This window comes from Hemicordylus capensis, chromosome 2, assembly GCF_027244095.1.
Source record: "Hemicordylus capensis ecotype Gifberg chromosome 2, rHemCap1.1.pri, whole genome shotgun sequence".
Classification (NCBI taxonomy): Eukaryota; Metazoa; Chordata; class Lepidosauria; order Squamata; family Cordylidae; genus Hemicordylus; species Hemicordylus capensis.
In genome coordinates, this window is record NC_069658.1 from 243,001,458 (window position 1) to 243,022,270 (window position 20,813).

The 20,813-nt window shown below is 47.3% G+C and overlaps 1 protein-coding gene across 5 annotated transcripts in view; it reads left to right on the forward strand.

Annotated features, from left to right (window-relative positions):
- The first annotated feature begins 4,903 nt into the window (after positions 1–4,903).
- Positions 4,904–20,813, forward strand: part of LOC128347444 (zinc finger protein 420-like) — a 51,603-nt gene continuing 35,693 nt past the window's right edge. Inside the window, exons 1-6 of one of the 5 annotated variants that reach the window (XM_053302132.1) lie at positions 4,904–5,317; positions 6,257–6,778; positions 6,995–7,124; positions 9,479–9,561; positions 10,093–10,219; positions 15,994–17,481. In XM_053302132.1, the coding sequence (XP_053158107.1) occupies positions 6,362–6,778; positions 6,995–7,124; positions 9,479–9,561; positions 10,093–10,219; positions 15,994–17,481 (2,245 nt within the window). In that variant the 5' untranslated portion in view covers positions 4,904–5,317; positions 6,257–6,361. The other 4 variants (XM_053302130.1, XM_053302128.1, XM_053302129.1 and 1 more) reach the window with 4 other exon arrangements.

The following is a 20,813-nucleotide window of genomic DNA, read 5'->3' on the forward strand; positions in this document are numbered from 1 at the left end:
GTTATGGAAGACCAGGATGCTTCAATAGCGGCCTTCAGCTTTTCTGCATTGTTTGGTCTCATGTCTCTCATCCTTCTCTTGGCAATGCCCCATAGATTCTCTGTGGGGTTCAGGTCAGGCGAGTTTGCTGGCCAATCAAGCACAGTAATCCCATGGTCACTGAACCAGGTTTGGGTACTTTTGGCAGTGTGGGCAGGTGCCAAGTCCTGCTGGAAAATGAAGTCAGCATCCCCATACAGCTCGTCTGCGGAAGGCAGGGGCGTATCTATAGGGGGGGCAGGGGGGCACGTGCCCCGGGCGCCACTTGAAGGGGGGGCGCAATTTCTTAAAATTAAATAATTTTAAAAATGGCCACCAAAAACAAAATGGCCACTGGGCATGCTCAAATGGCCTCTGTGAGGCCCTAGGGCATGCCAGGCCTCGCAGAGGCCATTTGAGCATGCACAGTGGCCATTTTGTTTTCAGCGGCCATTTTTAAAAATATATATTTTAAAAAATGACCACCGCACATGCTCAAATGGTGCCTGTGAGGCCGTAGAGGCCAGTGGGAGGAGGGGGAAACTTTGCAGACCCCACACAGCCTTTAAGATGTCCCCCGAAGGGGCTACAGGTAATTTTTTTTTTTAATTAATATAATATGTCACTGTACACATATTCAGGTTGGCACTATGTACAGAGAATAAGGGCTTGTGAATACTGAGCTGAAGTTTATGAGCTAAGATTATATCCATTTGCTCTTACTTTGCTTCTTGTGATAAGTGAGTTAAATGTGATGTCTTAATAATATGGCTATTAATGGTCAGTTTGTCTTTGAATCAATGTGAAATCCTTAGTATTAAGGCCCACTGGGAGTTTCTTGCTCTTTCTCTCATTTTTACTGTCTTTCTGAAATACTAGAATATATTCCAAGCAGTGGCACAGTTTACTCTGCATATTATTTAATTATTTTCAGAGTATCTGGGAAAAGTCAAATTCTCCATTTATTTTTAAAACTTATGTAATCGTGATGCTACAATGCATAGCAGAGAATTAGACAGGCACTTCTTTTAGTTTTTCCAAGTACAACTCCGCATAATATTTGGGGATTTCATGAGCCCCAGCATACTGAAATTTGTCGTTTTCCAGCATTTTAACCTGAGCTATCCAAACAAATTAATGATAGCCCCACAATTTGGATAGTTTAAAAAAATAAATCTGAAGTGGTAGATAGGAGCTTGACCACATGTATGATATTGGTAATTTTTGTAATTTTTTAAATTTTTAAAATAAAAGTTTTCTGAAACATGTGTGTCAGTCAGATGTATGTTGGGGGGGTGGCGGGGGGGGCGCAATTTCAGTGCTTGCCCTGGGCACCGTTTCCCCTAGTTACGCCACTGGCGGAAGGAAGCATGAAGTGCTCCAAAATCTCCTGATAGATGGCTGCGTTGACCCTGGACTTAATGAAGCACAGTGGACCAACACCAGCAGATGACATGGCTCCCCAAATCAACACAGACTGTGGAAACTTCACACTGGACTTCAAGCATCTTGCATTGTGTGCCTCTCCATTCTTCCTCCAGACTCTGGGTCCTTGGTTTCCAAATGAGATGCAAAAGTTGCTCTCATCAGAAAAGAGGACTTTGGACCACTGAGCAACAGACCAGTTCTTTTTTTCTTGAGCCCAGGTAAGACGCTTCTGACGTTGTTTGTTGTTCAGGAGTGGCTTGACAAGAGGAATACGACATTTGAAGCCCATGTCCAGGATCCGTCTGTGTGTGGTGGCTCTTGATGCACTAACTCCAGCCTCAGTCCACTCCTTGTGAAAGTCCCCAACACTTTTGAATGGCCTTTTCCTGACAGTCCTCTCCAGGCTGCAGTCATCCCTGCTGCTTGTGCACCTTTTTCTTCCACACTTTTCCCTTCCACATAACTTTCTATTGTAATGTGCTTTGATACAGCACTTTGGGAACATCCAACTTCTTTTGCAATTACCTTTTGAGGCTTTCCCTCCTTATGGAGGGTGTCAGTGATGGTTTTCTGCACAACTGTCAAGTCAGCAGTCTTTCCCATGATTGTGATTCCTAATGAACCAGACTGAGAGACCATTTAAAGGCTCAGGAACCCTTTGCAGGTGTTATGGATTGATTAGCTGATTGGAGTGGGACACCTGGAGCCTAGACTGTTGAACCTTTTCACAATATTCTAATTTTCTGGGATTGTGGATTTGGGGTTCTCATGAGCTGTACGCCATGATCATCACAATTATAACAAATTAAGACTTGACTTATCTCGCTTTGCATGTAATGCATCTATCTCATATATCAGTTTCACCTTTTAATTTGCATTACTGAAATTAATGAACTTTTGCACTATATTCTAATTTTTCGAGTTTCACCTGTATACCTGGAGTTCCAAAAAGCTTTTGACAAAGTTCCTCATCAAAGACTCCTGAGAAAACTTAGCAGTCATGGGATAAGAGGACAAGGACAAATACATACTGTATGTGGATTGCTAACTGGTTGAAGGTCAGGAAACAGAGGGTAGGTGTAAATGGAGAGTTTTCACAATGGAGGGAAGTAAGAAGTGGGGTCCCTCAGAGGTCTGTACTGGGACCGGGGCTTTTTAATTTATTCATAAATGATCTTAAGCAGTGAGTTGGCCAGATTTGCAGATGATGATACCCACCCGCCCACCGGATGACGGAGCTTCACCTGCCCGCCGCCACCTCCTCACAACGGCCACTTCCTCGCAATGGCCGGCCGCTGCCTCCACAAGCCGGCAGGGCTTTGCTCACCCGCCAGCCACCTCTTCAGGCCGGCAGGGCTTCGCCCGCCCGCCTCCTCCTCACAACGGCCGCTGCCTCACGATGACGGGGCTTCGTCCGCCCGCCGGCCACCTCCTCATGCCAGCGGGGTTTCGCAGGCCGCTGGCCACCTCCTCTTCTGCACCTGGGCTCCACCCACTGCTGCCGCTTGCCAGGCTTGCTAGAGAGGTAGCTGGGCCCCTCTCCCTCCACCCCATGCCCCCATCTCCAGGCAGGCGTGGGCCCAGGCTGCCGGACGCATTTTCCCTGGGCACACCCAGGAGAAATATATACTGTATATAGAAGATTTTATTTTAATTAATTTTAATTGCTAATATTCTAATGCTGTTATACAAAACTATGGTGCAGCCAAAAGACGACTGTGGGGAGACATGACAGAGGTCTGTTAACTCATGCATGGCGTGGAAAAAGTGGATAGTGATAAATTCTTCTCCCTCTCACATAACCAGTGTGGAGCCAGCATGGTGTAGTGGTTTGAGTGCCGGACTAGGACTGGGGAGACCTGAGTTCAAATCCCCATTCAGCCATGATACTAGCTGGGTGACTCTGGGCCAGTCACTTCTCTCTCAGCCTAGCCTACTTCACAGGGTTGTTGTGAAAGAGAAACTCAAGAATGTAGTACACCGCTCTGGGCTCCTTGGAGGAAGAGCGGGATATAAATATAACAACAACACTCGAACCAGGGATCATTAGGAAGGGGATTGAAAATAAAACGGCTAATAAAATGGCTAATATTATAATGCCCTTATACAAAAGTGTATGGTACGGCCACACCTGGAGTACTGCGTACAATTCTGGTCACCACATATTAAAAAGGACAGTTTAGAACTAGAAAAGGTGCAGAAGAGGGCAGCCAAGATGATCAGGGGCCTAGAGCACCTTTCTTATGAGACAAGGCTACAACACCTGGGGCTATTTAGTTCATTAAAAAGGCGACTGTGAGGAGACATGACAGAGGTCTATAAAATCATGCATGGTGTGGAGAAAGTGGATAGAGAGAAATTCATCATTGTGACTGGGAATGTTGGGAACTGTAGTTTAACAACAGCTGCAGAGCCAAGCCTGTCTATCCCATCCATGGATGCTCTAAGTGAACATGCACATCAGCCTTATCATGAGTCAGACCCATGATCCATCTCACTCTTTATTGCCTACAGCAGGGATTCTCAACCGCTAGTCCTCCAGATGTCGCTGAACTACAACGAACTCAGTGAACTCCCATCATTCCCAGACATAATTATTTTGGCTGGGGATGATGGGAATTGTAGTTCAGCAACATCTGGAGGACTGCAGCTTCGGAACCCATGGTCTATTACAGCACTGACTGGCAGCATCCCTCCCACGTCTTCCGGCAGGGACCTTCTTTCTCAGCCCTCCTCCTTGCAAATGCCCAGGGATCATTTAACCTGGGAAACTTCCGCGCGGAATCCTGGAACCGCTAAGGAGTCACCGTTCCTCTGTTTGGTTCTGTGATCTTGGCAGAGCGTGGGATCTTTTCCACTGGACTGGACCTTGTTCTGGTTTCTCCCTTGCCTCAGAGAGATCACCCCGGGTCCGGATTGTGCACGCGCACGAGACGCACCATTCCCTTTCCGTTCCCATTAGATCGCCGCTATTTGCAGACCCCCTGCATAGTTCAGAAGGTTGTAGCTCCCTGACCCGGGAGCAAACAAATCACACGTTTCTCCCCTACCCGGTCCTTTGAACAGGAGAGGGATTAGAAGCATTTCACCTGAATAACCACACCCAAGTATGCCACATCAATAGAATTGACAGTAATTGACAGGTGGAAAATGAAGGAAACCTGCGACAAGTGTTTGCTTTGTTTAATGTAATGTTTAATGTTTCTCTATGTAAACCGCTTTGGAAACATTTGTTGAAAAGCGCTATATAAATATTTGTTGTTGTTGCTTATACAATGACCATGGTTTAAATGCAGGTGGACTTGGAATGTTTTTAGGGTCCGAGTCTCCCCCGCCTACACGGGGTGTCTCTTCTTGCTGCCTTCAGCGGATCTTTTGATTTGTGGCCACTCAGAAAGACGCCAAGTTCTAGGATCCTCGTTTCTCCTCCTGGACCTTGTTTTGGTGTGTTCCTCCATGCCAGGAATAGGATGATGTGCTGCAGGCGCAGCAGCGCAGAGCACACCGCATGTACCCCCAGAGTTCCCATCGGTTCCCATTAGACAGCCGCCATTTGCGGGGCGGCAGCAGGAGAGAGGAGCAGCATCCTCTCTTCCGATGCTCACACTCCCGTCTAGAGGAGAACGAAGGAAGGAGGGAAGAGGAGGGGCCTGCGCAGGAAGTCAGGCCAGGCAAAGGGAGCGCCTCTTCTCGGCTGGTGCGTTTCCTTGGAGAGGAGCTGCCGGTCGGTGCCCGGAGCGAGCGAAGAGCTCACTGGTGCCTCTTTCTGCCGGGAGCTGCACGAAGCTTCCTGAGGGAGGAGCTGGAGCTTCCGCACTGCTTGCGGAGGGGCAAAGAAGTGGCCCTTTTCTTCCCCACCGAGGGTGATCTGGTGAGTCTGCCTCGCGGGCAATGGGGGGTCCCACTCCTTCCTCTTCCCGGCGCCTGTGCAAACGGCTTGCTCCTTCCCTTGCTCGCGAGGAAGCTTGCTCAGCCGCTTCTGGGAGGAAGCTCGGCGGGGGCGGCCGAACTGGCTGGGGGGCCGGACGGTCAGGATCCACCTTCTGCGACTTTGGCAGTCCTGATGTCGACAGTGAGAAGACGCTCTTTCTTCCTCCGCTTTTGTGCGGGCGGATCGGATCGGATCTCTTGCAGAGCAAAAGCATCTCCCCCCGTTTTGCTGGGTGGACTTCGTTGGGCTGGATGGCCTAGAGACGGAGCCCAGACTCCCCACATTCCTGTCTCTTACACGGGGCTGCATGAACTACCTGGAGCTTCCAGGCATCTCGGGGGTGGGATCAGTGACCCCCTGTTTTCTCGCCCCTTATGTTGAGTCCTATGTGCATTTATGCGGAGGGGGCCGGGATGGGCACAAGGGAAGGTTGGTTGGGGAGAATATCAGGTGGTCAAGTGACAGATCGAGGTAGAGAAGTGATGGGGTGCCTCTGAGCCTGGGCAGAGTGTATTCTATGCAGTCGACTCATCGGCACACTTGACCTTTAAATAAAATGTTGATATGATTTCTGGTGTGTGTTTCACTTCCTGGGCAGTGGGAAAACAGCTGGTCAGAACTCAATAAGTTCATAAGTAAAATCTGGCTACTGGGGAAAATCAGGAATTTAAAAATTCCAGCAGAGTGAAGCAGTGTAGCTGTGGTGGGAGGGGGCCTCTGGGGAGGAGCAAGATGGGGGGGGAGTTAGGGTCAAACAAAAGGGAAGGAATGCAGACTGAAGGTTTTGTTTTGTGGCCCTCTAGGTAAGATCCACCCTCTTTCCTCCCCGACCCACTGCCTTGCTCTCTCACCCCTGACATTTCTCTCTCTTTTGAATAGGGAGAAGTCCATGAAGAAGAATCTGTGTGTCAAAGAAATTGCTCCCTCAAGAGAAAACAAGATCTTTAGTTTTTGCTGGAGATTGCCTGGGAGCACAGATTGAAGATGGGGGAGAGAGATTCTGGTGGCTCTGAAGCAGGCAAAAGCCCTGATTCCACCCAGCCTGAGAATAGTGGGGGATTCTGGGAAAGGACCACACAGAAAATCCTGAGCGGAGGCAACCTGAACTCGGATGTACAATGCCAGCACTTCAGGCAGTTCTGCTACCAAGAGGTTGATGGGCCCCGAGAGGTTTGCAACCAGCTGTACAGCCTTTGTCATAGGTGGCTGATGCCAGAAAGACACACAAAAAATCAGATCCTGGACTTGGTGGTCCTGGAGCAGTTCCTGACCATCCTACCCCCTGAGATGGAGAGCTGGGTCAGAGATTGCAGAGTGGAGACCAGTTCCCAGGCAGTGGCTCTGGCAGAAGGTTTCCTCCTGAGCCAGGCAGAGGAGAAGAAGCAGCTGGAAGAGCAGCAGGTGAGAGAGCGGTTCATCTTGGGAGTTGCAACGGGCCTAGAATGTGAGCCAGGAGATCCTGGAAGAAGCCACTAGTTGTCCAAGAAGGCAACTGGAGAATCCTTCCAGGAGATGACCCTCCCACCCCACCCCTCCTCAGGCCTTGTTCTCCATTGCTCCTGTCCTAATCTGTACCTCTCCCTGTTTCTTGTCTGGGATCTCTTCTGTCTCTTTCAGATTCCAGGACTGTTGTCGTTGACTCCTCCTGGTTTCTCTGAGGCAGAGAGGGCTGCATTGGATGCCAAGCAGAAGGCGCTGTTATTGTGCCCAACGGGGGTATTTTGGACTCAGAGGACCTTGTTTCTGTGTGCGTATTATGTGTATGAAACCTGGTGTCAATAATGTGCCTATCACAGCTCTTAATTGTAACAGGGTGAATTTGAAATATCTAACCCAAAAGCTAGATACTTGATCAGTATTCCATAGATTGATTTGAGATCTCTCTCTGTCACAGCAGAGACAGAACAGCCAAATTCCAGTGTCCCAAATTAAGATCCTTATCCCAAGGATCTGTTCATTTCCAGTGAACGTAGTCCAAGGTCTTCAGCTTTGAGTATACATTGTTCTGAGACAAAGTAGCTTTCAGATGCTAGGTTCTCAGCCACTTTGCACTCCACATATGCTCGAGCATCTCAGAACCAAAGGAACTGAACACTATCCCCTGAGAACTCTGATCCTTTAGCGAAATATAGGAATTTCTTGGCAGAGACATGAGAGAGACACAGACACCAAACTGTCCTTTAAATGTTTGCTTAACTAATAGAAGCGTTTACAAAGAACTAAGCTGGCAGGAGGTATGTATGTGTGTCGCCTTAATGACTAGCAATAACTAATACATACAACTGCTAAGAATAGCTTAACAGTACAAGAAAATGAAGAAGTTTGAGAGAGAAAGAAAAAGAATTAGGTTAGGGGAGAAGTGGAGCTGAGTTTTTCTAGGGAAAGTTCATATTACCAGGCTTGAGGCTAGCCTTGGGACTGGTTTTGCTGGAAGTTGGCCACGGATGTTCGAGGGTCTCAGAGCTTTTGGGAGCGTAGGCCCGGAAAAACCACAGGATCAGGTACAAGGTAAATCTCTACTCTGAATTCTGCCCTTCAGCAGAAATCACAAACGGAAACTCCGTGCTGTGGATCAGGCCTGGCTCACAACTGTCTTCTTTTGCATCATGTTCCATAGCACCCATCCAAAGGAGGCAGAAATCAAAGCCAAGAAGCCCTGCTTCCTTTCAAAAATCTGTCTCTCGCTTTTTAGCCATTTTGCTCATGCTGTTTCAGAGGAAAACTGCTCCTTCCGCTCCCTTCTGAAAAAGGTCTTTCACACAGAACTCTACTGTCTTATCACTGCAAAAAGCATTGCTTCTGCCAGTTTCACAGCCTCTTATTCTCTGCAGCTAAAGTCAGCATTTTGCAGCTCGAAAGATGAGATTTGGGGGGGGGGGCGCATTTAGAGAAAGATGCAAAATTACCTTATTGATACTTATTGGCAACCATCTCTAATATCTTGGTGTTACATCAACCTTACCAGCTCAGGTTACAATATAGATATTCATTAATTAGCATGATTGCAGAAAAACAGGCTGAAATGGCCTTAAGTTTAGTACAGCATCTTGAACACATTTTCAGAAGTGTCTCTGTCAGCATTTCTAGGAGAACAGCACAGGAACATTATTCCCAAATATAGTCATTCTCTGTCAGCATTCTTTCAGCATAAGCACCCCATCCTTGGAGACAAAGGTTCAGAGTTCTCCAAAGAATCTCCTGCTCTATGAACAGGCCTAGTTTCCATCTTAGGTGATAGTTTGACTGTCCCTGATATAAATTTAAGCTGAGACTAATGTCTAGACCACACTGTCTAGGCGGATCTCGCAGGAGGGGAGGGAAGAAATTACTTGGGCAGATGGATGTCAAGGATGCTGTGCTGTGTGGATCCCTGCCCCCCAAGTTAGAGGATTTGGCCGGTAGGAAAGAGACTTTTCACACACTCAGCCCCAAATGTATTTCTGTGTCTCCATCAATGTGTTTTGTCATGATGGTCTGGGTTTTCTACAGTGCTGGACTCAATGGAGCTCAAGGGGGGCTAAGACCAGGAGCATCCTCAGAGGGGAGGACTGGTTTGGGCAGATGAGTGGCAAGGCTGTTCCATTGGGTGACCTGCCACCCCAGATGGAAGGATTTGCTCTGCAGCCTCCAGGCAGGACGGCCACCCGCCACAAGTCCTAGCATTTGCCTGCCTTTTCTGGAAGGGGAAGACCTGGACGTGTGCTGGCATTACCCATCTTGGCTTGCAGAAATTCACCCAGAGAGGGAATGACCCCTGCAACACTCCCCTCAGGCCTTTCCCTGCCCTCTTTCTCCTTTCATCACTCGCCCCCTTGATTGTCAGATATACGTGATGGCGGGAGGCCACCTTACCTCCTAGCCCTGCTTTCATGGTCCCCTGAGCATTTGTTTTGGCTGTTTGCATGGGTTGGGGGAACACTTTTTTCTCCAGCCTCTCCCACATTTAAAAAATAAATTGAGTTCTGCCATATGCATCAGAGTCCATATTTTGAAGTGTGTACTAAGCCAACATGAAGACTTTTAGTTTTTAAAAAACTATACTTGTCTCTCTCTTTCATTCACTAACATGGGATATTTCCATCACTCTTGTGTAATTTGCAGGTACTGGAATGACTCTGCCCATGGATTCTCGGCCATCTCTTCTTGCTGGTGGAGCAGAAGAGGCTTCAGTGCAACCAGATCAGGTAGGGGAGGGGTCACTGGGGGAGGAAGAGGACAGGGAGTGAAGAGTCCACCTTTGTCTTCCCCACGTCCCCCTGCGTGTAAAAGCATCTCTCTTTCCTTTGGCCTCTGTCAGAACATCTGGCTAGGAGGGCTGTGAAGGCTTTAATCTGGCTAACTGGGCAAGGAAAGAGCCTTTGAAAGGGTTGTCTGTCAAATATTGAGCAGGAGGACAGTAATTTGCCCCTTTGTTGTAGGATAGTGTCTCTTCCGGCGCCGGCGGCTGCTGTCTTCTTTGTGTCTATTTTTATATTTGTAACAACTAGAGCACTTTCGAGACAGAGCACCTTTCCTCTCCATTTCTTTTTATTTGCAATGTAAACCCCTTTGAAGGTTTTTGTGAAAAGTATATAAATAGAATGAATGACACTGCAGGGGAATCTTTCCTGCCCTTCTCCTACCAGCTTACCTTAACTGCCCATTTGGATTGTGTTTGGAAGGGAAAGCACCCTTACATGGTCTGTGAGGGAGAAAACATTTTCTTCTTCTTCCAGGGTCCGGTGACCTTTGAGGAAGTGGCCGTGCATTTCACAGAGGAGGAGTGGGCTCTGCTGTATCCAAACCAAAGAGCCCTGCACAGCGCAGTCATGGAGGAGAATTATGAGACTGTGTCCTCTCTGGGTAAGGCTTCCTCTTTTTCGCTAAAGGGGAGACTGAAATAGGAAGAGAGAGATGGGTCTGGTTTGCTGAAGTTGGTGAGAGCAAGGTGCAGATACCTGGGTTCAGCCAAATGTGGGCCAGAGAACCAGTGTGCTATAGCAGCCAGAGTGTTAACGATCTTGAAGATCTGGGATCAAATACTCTTCAGGGATGAAGCTCGTTGGGTGGCTTTGAGCCAGCCAATAATCTCTCAGGCAAACCTTCCTCACAGGGTTCTTGTGAGGATCAAAATGGAGGCACGCAGTAGGGGAAATGTGGGATAAAAATACAAGAAATAAAACTGAACCCCAAGGAAATTTCATCAGGCAGTCTCTGAAGATATGAAGCTGCTTTATTTGGGGTCACAGCATAGGCCCATGGTTCTCTGCACTGATGGGCAGCAGGTTTGCAGAGTTACAGATGGGGTTTTCCCCAGTCCTACCTGGAGATGCTGCCAGAGACTGAAATGGATGCCTTTTGCAGGTGCTCTGCCACTCAGCTATGGCCCCTCCCCTAATGGGTCTGACAGTCTTGAGCATGGGAGATCTGGGATCCATGCAGAGACTGATCCTTGGAGAAGGTTTCTCCTCTCAGCTATGTAAACGAACTCACCCTGAGCAACAGATTGCAAGTCAAGTCCTGTGAATTTCCTGCCACCAGAGGAGGGTCCCCATTTAAGCCAAGCACCTGACTGAAGGCTGTGAACCAATTTTGTACATGGGTAGATAGTGTGTTCAGTTAGTGTATATCTTCTGTTCAGATGTCCAAAATGGTCTGTCTGGTGTGGATTAAGCTCCAGCTTGTTCGCACCCACTGAATCTATGACTGATCCCCAACCCCTACAGAGCTTTGGGGTCACTGTAAGTCTCCAATAATAATCTGACTATGAGGAAAGAATTAACTGCAGCTGAGTTTTCACTGGACAGGTGTATTTATTCCATAGTGGGGGAGCAAACGCTTAGATGGTGTGGAGAGGGAGAAAGCACAAAGGGAGGCAGAAACAAGGGAGGCTTTGTTAGAAATGATGGTTGATGAGGAAAAGGAGAGAAGGGATTTTTAATGGGTGCTGCACGGCATAGAGCTCATCCGTAGAAGGCAAGCGGAGTGATTTTTCTGGTGCCCACAAACTTTCTATTGGCCTCACACTAGAGATGTCCATCAGCCATTCGCGCACAGGCTGGTGGGGTGGGGAACGGTTCCCTTAAGGAGCCGGAACGGACTTCCTTACCGGCTCCTTAAGGGAACCATTCTCTGCCCCATTGAGCAGGCTCAAACACTGGTGTCTGAACTGGTTCAGTGCTTCCCAGAGGAGGCAGTGAACCGGCTTGTGCACATCCCTGCTTCACACTGACACCACCTCCTGAGTAGATGATGCTGATTAATAATAATAATAATAATAATAATAATAATAATAATAATAATAATAATAATTGCCACCCAGCCACAGACTCAGGGCAGTGTGCAAGGCAAGAACAGCATCTGAAATTTTAAAAAAGAGAGAGAGAGAGAGAAATCACCATCAGCCAATTACAAAAAGCAACTTTACTGGGAACAGCCTATATTCTGCGACGATACAGTATCTATAACAGCAACAACATTGACAATAAAATTCAGCCATCCCAGGTCCTTGGGAAAGACTCGATGTCTGGATAAAACAAACCAGTCAATAACACCTGTCTGATTGTGTAAATAAATAATAATTAATAAATATGCCATCCAGTTCACAGACTCAGGGCAGTGTGCAAGGCAAGAACAGCATCCGAGATTTTAAAAGAGAGAGAGACTTAAGGGGCAAATACCTGACAGAAAAGAAATGTCTTCAATAAGATCTTAATTTCTGGAAGGGAGGAGGCAGAACAAATTGGGTGTAGGGAAGAGAATTCCAAAGTGAAGGGGCAGCAACCGAGAAAGCTCTTCCACAGGCCCTAGTGCTACGGACCTCTCTGAGACCAGGGACTGAGAGAAGGGCCTCCTGAGAAGATCTCACAGGATGGGACAGGACTGGCTGGGAGAGGCAGTCCTGCAGGTAAGCAGGTGCTAAGCCCTGAAGGGTTTTAAAGGTGAGAACCAGCACTTTGAATTGGACCTGGAAGCAAATAGGTAACCAGTGCAGCGACTGCAAGAGAGGTGTCACACTATCATATCTCCTAGCGCCCATAAGTAGGCAGGCTGCTGCATTCTGGACCAACTGAAGCTTCTGGGTCTTCTTCAAAAGCCACCCTAGGTAGAGCGCATTACAGTAATCCAGACGAGAGATGATGAGGGCATGAGTCAATTGGCCAGATCAAGGAGTAAGCACAAGCAACTTGGAGGGATTAAGTCTGAGCCTGTTTTGGCCCATCCAGACCCTGACAGCCACCAGATAATGGGCAAGCACAGAAATGGCATCTCTGGAGTGGCGTGGGCTGGCAATATTCCATGGAGTATTATTGGCATATTGATGGAATCTCACCCCAAACCAATGGATGCCCTGCCGCAGCAATGTCCTTGTCTGTGCTGGCTCCCTGAGTCAGTCACCGGCATTTATTGGTGGCGGGCCTCTTCCTCTGCTCAGAGCCAACCGACTGGAGAAGAGCTGGCTGGTGAGCATTGTTTTGGCGAATGGAGTCGTAGGCACTGTTCCCTCTAACAGGGATTCCCAGATGTTGTTGACTACAACTCCCACATTTCCCAGCCAAAGGCCATTGCAGCTGCGGATGCTGGGAGTTGTAGACGACAACATCTGGGCATCTCTGCTATTTATTTATGTATTGTTAGATTTATATACCGCCTTTCATTAAAAACAATCACAAGGCGGTTTCCAAAAGTTAAAACACATAATAAAAATGAATTAAAAGTATTTAGCGAAAAATATAAAAACAATCTGATATTAAAATATACAATATACAAAAACTATACATGGATAAAAACACACAGAAGCAACAATAAAACAATCAAGTAAAGGCCTGGATAAAAAGCCAGATTTAACCAGCTTCCTAAAAACGGACGGAGTCTGAGGAGCGAATGGCCACTGGGAGAGCATTCCAAAGCCTGGGGGAGCAACAGAGAAGGCCATGTCCCGAGTGCACGACAACCTGGCCTCCTTCATTGTTGGCACCCGGAGCAGAGGCCCCTCAGATGCTCTCGTCAAGTGGGCAGAAACCCTTGGGAGCATGCGGTCCCACTGTGTTAGAGGGCGCAGTGGTCCTGGGACTCTGATTTTAGTTAGTAAAGAGTAGACCAATCTGAGAAACAAGAGGGGAATCCTGGAAGAAATACGAGAAGGTGTCCTATCTGCAGGACTGCCAGAAAAGCCTTTAGTGAGTCAACTAGTCTGCATCTGTGGTTTCAGTTCTTAGGGAAGTGGGGAGAAGGGACAGGGATGGAGCAGCCAAGGGACAAGTGGACAGGTGTCGTCAGTCTGGGGAAGCAGTGAAGTGACTCACTTGAATTCCTAGCTCACAAGCTGGGTAGTTATGCCCCATATTGAATGAGTATAACAAACTCTCTCTTTCTCTCTATAAAAAGGCTTAGGTAGTACGTGGCACGGAAAAGAGGATGCATGCCAAGCTGGCTAAAATTGCAATTTAATAAAAACAAACACACAAACAGGGACTGAGCCACTTTTTCGCTAATGTCCCAATGATTCTAGTTTACATCATTCTAGGCAATGCAAAGAGCAATCTGATACCTCTGCAAAGAGCAGGAAATCATGGGTTTATAGTCAGTGTTTCCTCTAAGGCATGAGTGTGTGTGTGTGCTCACAATTTTGTTTATGTCCACTCAGTTAATTTTAGATCCTGCTCAAGTTGAATCCGGAAGGCCCCAGTCTGAATCCATGTGCGTGCACACTGATTTGATATTGCCACCCAGAACAAAACTCATTCCACACATGATTTTCCCTCTCAGCTTTCTTTTCACCAAACTTTTCATTTTAGAGAAGTTTGCTCTTCTGAAGTCCAAAATATGTTTTAGATTTCCTTGGCAATTCTCTGCTTGCATATATGCTGAATTGGATCACACTATGGTCACTGTTCCCTAGTGGTTCCATGACACTGACATCTCACACCTGGTCCTGAGCACCACTCAGGACCTGGTGCGAGATGCCCAAGGCCGCCTTCTAGTTGGTCGGTTGCAGGGTGGATTTGATTTAAATCAAACTGATTTAAATCACGATTTAAGTCACTAGCAGGGTGGATAAAAATAAAAAAAATCCGATTTAAATAAAAAAAATCCGATTTAAATAAAAAAAACCGATTTAAATAAAAAAAATCTGATTTAAATAAAAAATCTGATTTAAATTTTAAGAATCCATTTTTTAAAATTTAAATTGGATTTTTTTGATTTAAATTGGATTTTTAAAATTTTTATCCACCCTGCTAGTGACTTAAATCGTGATTTAAATCGTGATTTAAATCAGTTTGATTTAAATCAAATCCACCCTGGTCGGTTGCATGACCAGGTGTTCCAAGTCACAGTCATTTAGCATATCTAGAAATCTGGCCTCTTTGTCATTACCTGCATGTGAATTTACCCAGTCTATGTGTGGGTAATTGAAGTCATCCATTATTACAGCTCTGTCTCTGTCTGATGCCTCCCTGATTTCCTTCTCCAACTCCAGCTCACCCTCAGTGTTACAATCAGGAGGGTGATAGCATGTCCCTACTAACACATTTCCTTTCCGGCCTTATATTATCACCCGCAGTATTTCCGTGGAGGACTCTGGTCATACTGCTCTGCATAACATAACAAAAAGGTTTAAAATGTGACAAAGCTAACTGTACAACCTTATGGGTTAAATCGTGTAAGGAGTAAAATTGCCCTTGCACTTCAGGGGTCACAGGTGCTCCTCTCCTCCAGCCAAAACAACTATTTCCTGTTCCATAGCATTCCTTCTTGGATGAAAATGGTGGCAGATGTATTTACTTATTTGCGTTTATATTCCACTCTTCCTCCAAGGAACCCAGAGTACTTTACACAGCTATGCTTATATCCTCCACAATGCTGTGCAGTAGGTTAGGCTGAGAGAAAAGTGATTAACCCAAAGTCTCCCAGTGAGTTTCATGACTGAGTGGGGGATTTGAACTCGGGTCTCTCCAGTCCTAGTCCAACACTTTACCCATGACACCACATTGGCTCCCTAAGTTGCAAATTCCATGCTGCCAACCCTCCTTGAAACCTGCAGTGCTCATTTCAGTTGAAGGGCAAGGGGACAAAGTCTGACTGCTGCTGTGATATGGAGTAGCAGCCATTGGGAGACCTGCCCCTCTGACTTCCTTAAAGCTGTGCTTCCTAGCCCAGAAGATTGCTCAGACCTTTGTGTAGCATGTTGCAATAATAACAAAGTTATTAAAAAGAGAAAAACAAGCAGCTTCGAATGAACTTGTACACGTATCTAAAAATTAAAAGAAAAATGTTTATATGTATCTAAATAATTGTTTAGATGCATATAAAAGTTTGTTTTTATTTCAATATGTGTAAAAGTTCTTTCGAAGCTGCTTGTTATAGTGTTCATTTAGATTTCCAAGTCAAGACTTCTCAAAGTTCATTCTAGGTATCCCGTTTCTCTACTGAATTGGAGGATGCCAAATTATACTTCACCAATGGCACCAAAAACGCCATCGCTGGCCCTGGGCTGCCTCCACCCGTGTCTCAGTAATATAGAGCAGCCTGGCTGTGTTCTTCTCCCATCAAGAGGACACGTAACGGGGTCTTGTTCATTGATGTGAGGCCCCTTGACTGTTTCAGCCTTGCTCAGTTATCTCTCTTGATACCAGCAGGTAACAACTGGGAGAGTGAAAATGAGAAAAAGCCTCAGAGAAGATTGTTGGGAGGTGCTGGAAGGACAATGAGGGAACAACAAGGAATAAAAACTGTAGTTAAACAGAAGAAGAGGGATAGATCTCCTGCTTCTCAGCATGGTGAATTGCATACAATCACAATCCAGGGAGGAAAGGAGAAAGTAGTAGAGAAAACGCTTTGCCCTTTCTACAGGAGTAGCTTCAGTTCTGAATCCAGCCTTCAACCTCAGACGATAATACATACAGAGGAGAAACCATACATATGCTTGGAATGTGGAAAAAGCTTCAGCGAGAGAGGAATTCTCAGGAAACATAAAAAAATTCACACAGAAGAGAAACCATATAGTTGTTTGGAGTGCGGAAAGAGCTTCAGTCGCAGCACAAGCCTCACTACACACCAAAGGATTCACACAGGAGAGAAACCATATACATGCTTAGAGTGTGGAAGGAGCTTCAGTCAAAGTGCACAACTCACTGTACATCAAAAGATTCATACAGGAGAGAAACCATATACATGCTTAGAGTGTGGAAAGGGCTTCAGACTAAGGCCACAACTCACTGTACATCAAAGGATGCACACAGGGGAGAAACCATATAAATGCTTGGAGTGCGGAAAGGGCTTCAGTCAAAGGGCACATCTCACTGTACATCAAAGGATCCACACAGGAGAGAAACCATATACATGTATGGGGTGTGGAAAGGGCTTCAGTCAAAGTGCACAACTCACTGTACATCAAAGGATTCACATAAAAGAGAAACCATATACGTGTTTGGAATGTGGAAAGGGCTTTAGTCACAGGACAAGCCTGATTTCACACCAAAGGATTCACACAGGAGAGAAACCATATACGTGCTTGGAGTGTGGAAAGAACTTCAGTCAAAGGGCGCATCTCACTTCACACCAAAGGAGTCACACAGGAGAGAAACCATATAAATGCTTGGAGTGTGGAAAGGGCTTTAGTCACAGCACCAGCCTGGCTTCACACCAAAAGATTCACACAGGAGAAAAACCATATACATGCTCAGAGTGCGGAAAAAGCTTCTGTCAAAGTGCACAACTCACTGTACATAAAAAGATTCACAAAGAAGAGAAACCATATACATGCCTGGAGTGTGGCAAGGGCTTTAGTCAAAGGGCACAACTGAATGTACATCAAAGGATTCACACAGGAGAGAAACCATATAAATGCTTGGAGTGTGGAAAAAGCTTCAGTCACAGCACAAGCCTGACTTCACACCAAAGGATTCACACAGGAGAGAAACCATATAGATGCTTGGAGTGTGGAAAAAGCTTCAGTCACAGCACAAACCTGACTTCACACCAAAGGATTCACACAGGAGAGAAACCGCATACTTGCTTGGAATGTGGAAAGAGCTTTAGCCATAAGAAGCACCTTACTTTACATCGAAGGACTCACACAGGAGAGAAACCATATAGATGCATGGAGTGTGGCAAGAGCTTCAGTATCAACACAAGCTTGACTTCACACCAAAGGATTCACACCGGAGAGAAACCATATACATGATTTGGAGTGTGGGAAGGGCTTCAGTCACAGCAGGAGCCTGATTTCACTCTGCCTTTGCTAGAGTGAGCACCATGCCTGGAAAAGCAGTGGGGCAGCAGTGGAGCCAGTAAAGACCTGCATTTTAAAAGAGCCCCACCCTGCCCGCGGCTGCACAAGCCGTTCGTGCACACCCCTTTTCAGGAGTAGGTTTAGATCTGCCTGTTCTGGATGGGGTTATTCTCACGCAGAAAGAACAGATACGCCATTTGGAACTAGTCCTGGATCCAAAGCACTCTCTGGTTCCTCAGACTGGAGAGAAGTATCTGTGAGAATTAATTTTATACTTCAACAAAATTTCAAATTACCAGACGCTTTGATTGTTCATGGCTTATTCCTCTCCCTCGCCCCCATTCTTACATCCCTCCTTTCTTTTAGTAATGTGTTTCAATCCTGGGCTGGAAAATGAGGACCTTTATGCATGTATCTTTTTAATCTGAAACTTCATCCTTGTGTTTTTCAAGATGTCTTTCTGATGTAGTTCACTACTTAGTGTTCTCTGCCCCTCCGACATATGGATTAGAGAAGAAATTAATATCAACAACAAAGGGGTTAATAATGTATCAGAATAACTAACAGTAGATCCATAAAGAAGCAGCACACGGGGTATACGTGATAGCGCCCCTGAAACTAAACCTGATGCTGCAAGCAAACCAGTGGCTGGAGAGCCAAGCCTGCCTATCCCGTCCATGGATGCTCCAAGTGAATATGCACATCAGTTTTATCATCAGTCAGACCCATGATCCATCTCACTCTTTATTGCCTACAGCAGGGATTCTCAACCTCTAGTCCTCCAGATGAACTGCAACTCAATGAACTCTCATCATTCCCAGCCACAATTATTTTGGCTGGTGATGATGGGAGTTGTAGTTCAGCAACATCTGGAGGACTTCTGCTTCGGAACCCATGGACTATCCTATGGCACTCACTTGACTGGCAGCATCGCTTCCACGTCTTCTGGCAGGGACCTTCTTTCTCAGCCCTTCTCCTCCCAAATGCGCAGGGATCATTGAACCTGGGAACCTTCCGCGCAGAATCCTGGAACCGCTAAGGAGTCACCATTGCTCTGTTTGGTTCTGTGATTTTGGCAGAGCGTGGGATCTTTTCCACTGGACCTTGTTCTGGTTTCTTCCTTGCCTCAGAGAGATCACCCCGGGTCCGGATTGTGCACGCGCACGAGACGCACCATTCCCTTTCCGTTCCCATTAGATCGCCGCTATTTGCAGACCCCCTGCATAGTTCAGAAGGTTGTATCTCCCTGACCCGGGAGCAAACAAATCACACGTTTCTCCCCTACCCGGTCCTTTGAACAGGAGAGGGATTAGAAGCATTTCACCTGAATAACCACACCCAAGTATGCCACATCAATAGAATTGACAGTAATTGACAGGTGGAAAATGAAGGAAACCTGCGACAAGTGTTTGCTTTGTTTAATAACCGCTTATACAATGACCATGGTTTAAATGCAGGTGGACTTGGAATGTTTTTAGGGTCCGAGTCTCCCCCGCCTAGACGGGGTGTCTCTTCTTGCTGCCTTCAGCGGATCTTTTGATTTGTGGCCACTCAGAAAGACGGCAAGTTCTAGGATCCTCGTTTCTCCTCCTGGGCCTTGTTTTGCTGTGTTCCTCCATGCCAGGAATAGGATGATGTGCTGCAGGCGCAGCAGCGCAGAGCACACCGCATGTACCCCCAGAGTTCCCATCGGTTCCCATTAGACAGCCGCCATTTGCGGGGCGGCAGCAGGAGAGAGGAGCAGCATCCTCTCTTCCGATGCTCACACTCCCGTCTAGAGGAGAACGAAGGAAGGAGGGAAGAGGAGGGGCCTGGGCAGGAAGTCAGGCCAGGCAAAGGGAGCGCCTCATCTCGGCTGGTGCGTTTCCTTGGAGAGGAGCTGCCGGTCGGTGCCCGGAGCGAGCGAAGAGCTCACTGGTGCCTCTTTCTGCCGGGAGCTGCACGAAGCTTCCTGAGGGAGGAGCTGGAGCTTCCGCACTGCTTGCGGAGGGGCAAAGAAGTGGCCCTTTTCTTCCCCACCGAGGGTGATCTGGTGAGTCTGCCTCACGTGCCTTGGGGGGTCCCGCTCCTTCCTCTTCCCGGCGCCTGTGCAAACGGCTTGCTCCTTCCCTTGCTCGCGAGGAAGCTTGCTCAGCCGCTTCTGGGAGGACGCTCGGCGGGGGCGGCCGAACTGGCTGGGGGGCTGGACGGTCAGGCTCCACCTTCTGCGACTTTGGCAGCCCTGATGTCGACAGTGAGAAGACGCTCTTTCTTCCTCCGCTTTTGTGCGGGCGGATCGGATCGGATCTCTTGCAGAGCAAAAGCATCTCCCCCCGTTTTGCTGGGTGGACTTCGTTGGGCTGGATGGCCTAGAGACGGAGCCCAGACTCCCCACATTCCTGTCTCTTACACGGGGCTGCATGAACTACCTGGAGCTTCCAGGCATCTCGGGGGTGGGATCAGTGACCCCCTGTTTTCTCGCCCCTTATGTTGAGTCCTATGTGCATGTATGGGGAGGGGGCCGGGATGGGCACAAGGGAAGGTTGGTTGGGGAGAATATCAGGTGGTCAAGTGACAGATCGAGGTAGAGAAGTGATGGGGTGCTTCTGAGCATGAGCAGAGTGCATTCCATGCACTCGACTCAACGGCACACTTGACCTTTAAATAAAATGTTAATATGATTTCTGGTGTGTGTTTCACTTTCTGGGCAGTGGGCAAATAGCTGGTCAGAACTCAATAAGTTCATAAGTAAAATCTGGCTACTGGGGAAAATCAGGAATTTAAAAATTCCAGCAGAGTGAAGCAGTGTAGCTGTGGTGGGAGGGGGCCTCTGGGGAGGAGCAAGATGGGGGGGGGGAGTTAGGGTCAAACAAAAGGGAAGGAATGCAGACTGAAGGCTTTGTTCTGTGGCTCTCAAGGTTAGATCCACCCTCTTTCCTCCCCGACCCACTGCCTTGCTCTCTCACCCCTGACATTTCTCTCTCTTTTGAATAGGGAGAAGTCCATGAAGAAGAATCTGTGTGTCAAAGAAATTGCTCCCTCAAGAGAAAACAAAATCTTTAGTTTTTGCTGGAGGTTGCCTGGGAGCACAGATTGAAGATGGGGGAGAGAGATTCTGGTGGCTCTGAAGCAGGCAAAAGCCCTGATTCCACCCAGCTTGAGAATAGTGGGGGATTCTGGGAAAGGACCACACAGAAAATCCTGAGCGGAGGCAACCTGAACTCGGATGTACAACGGCAGCAC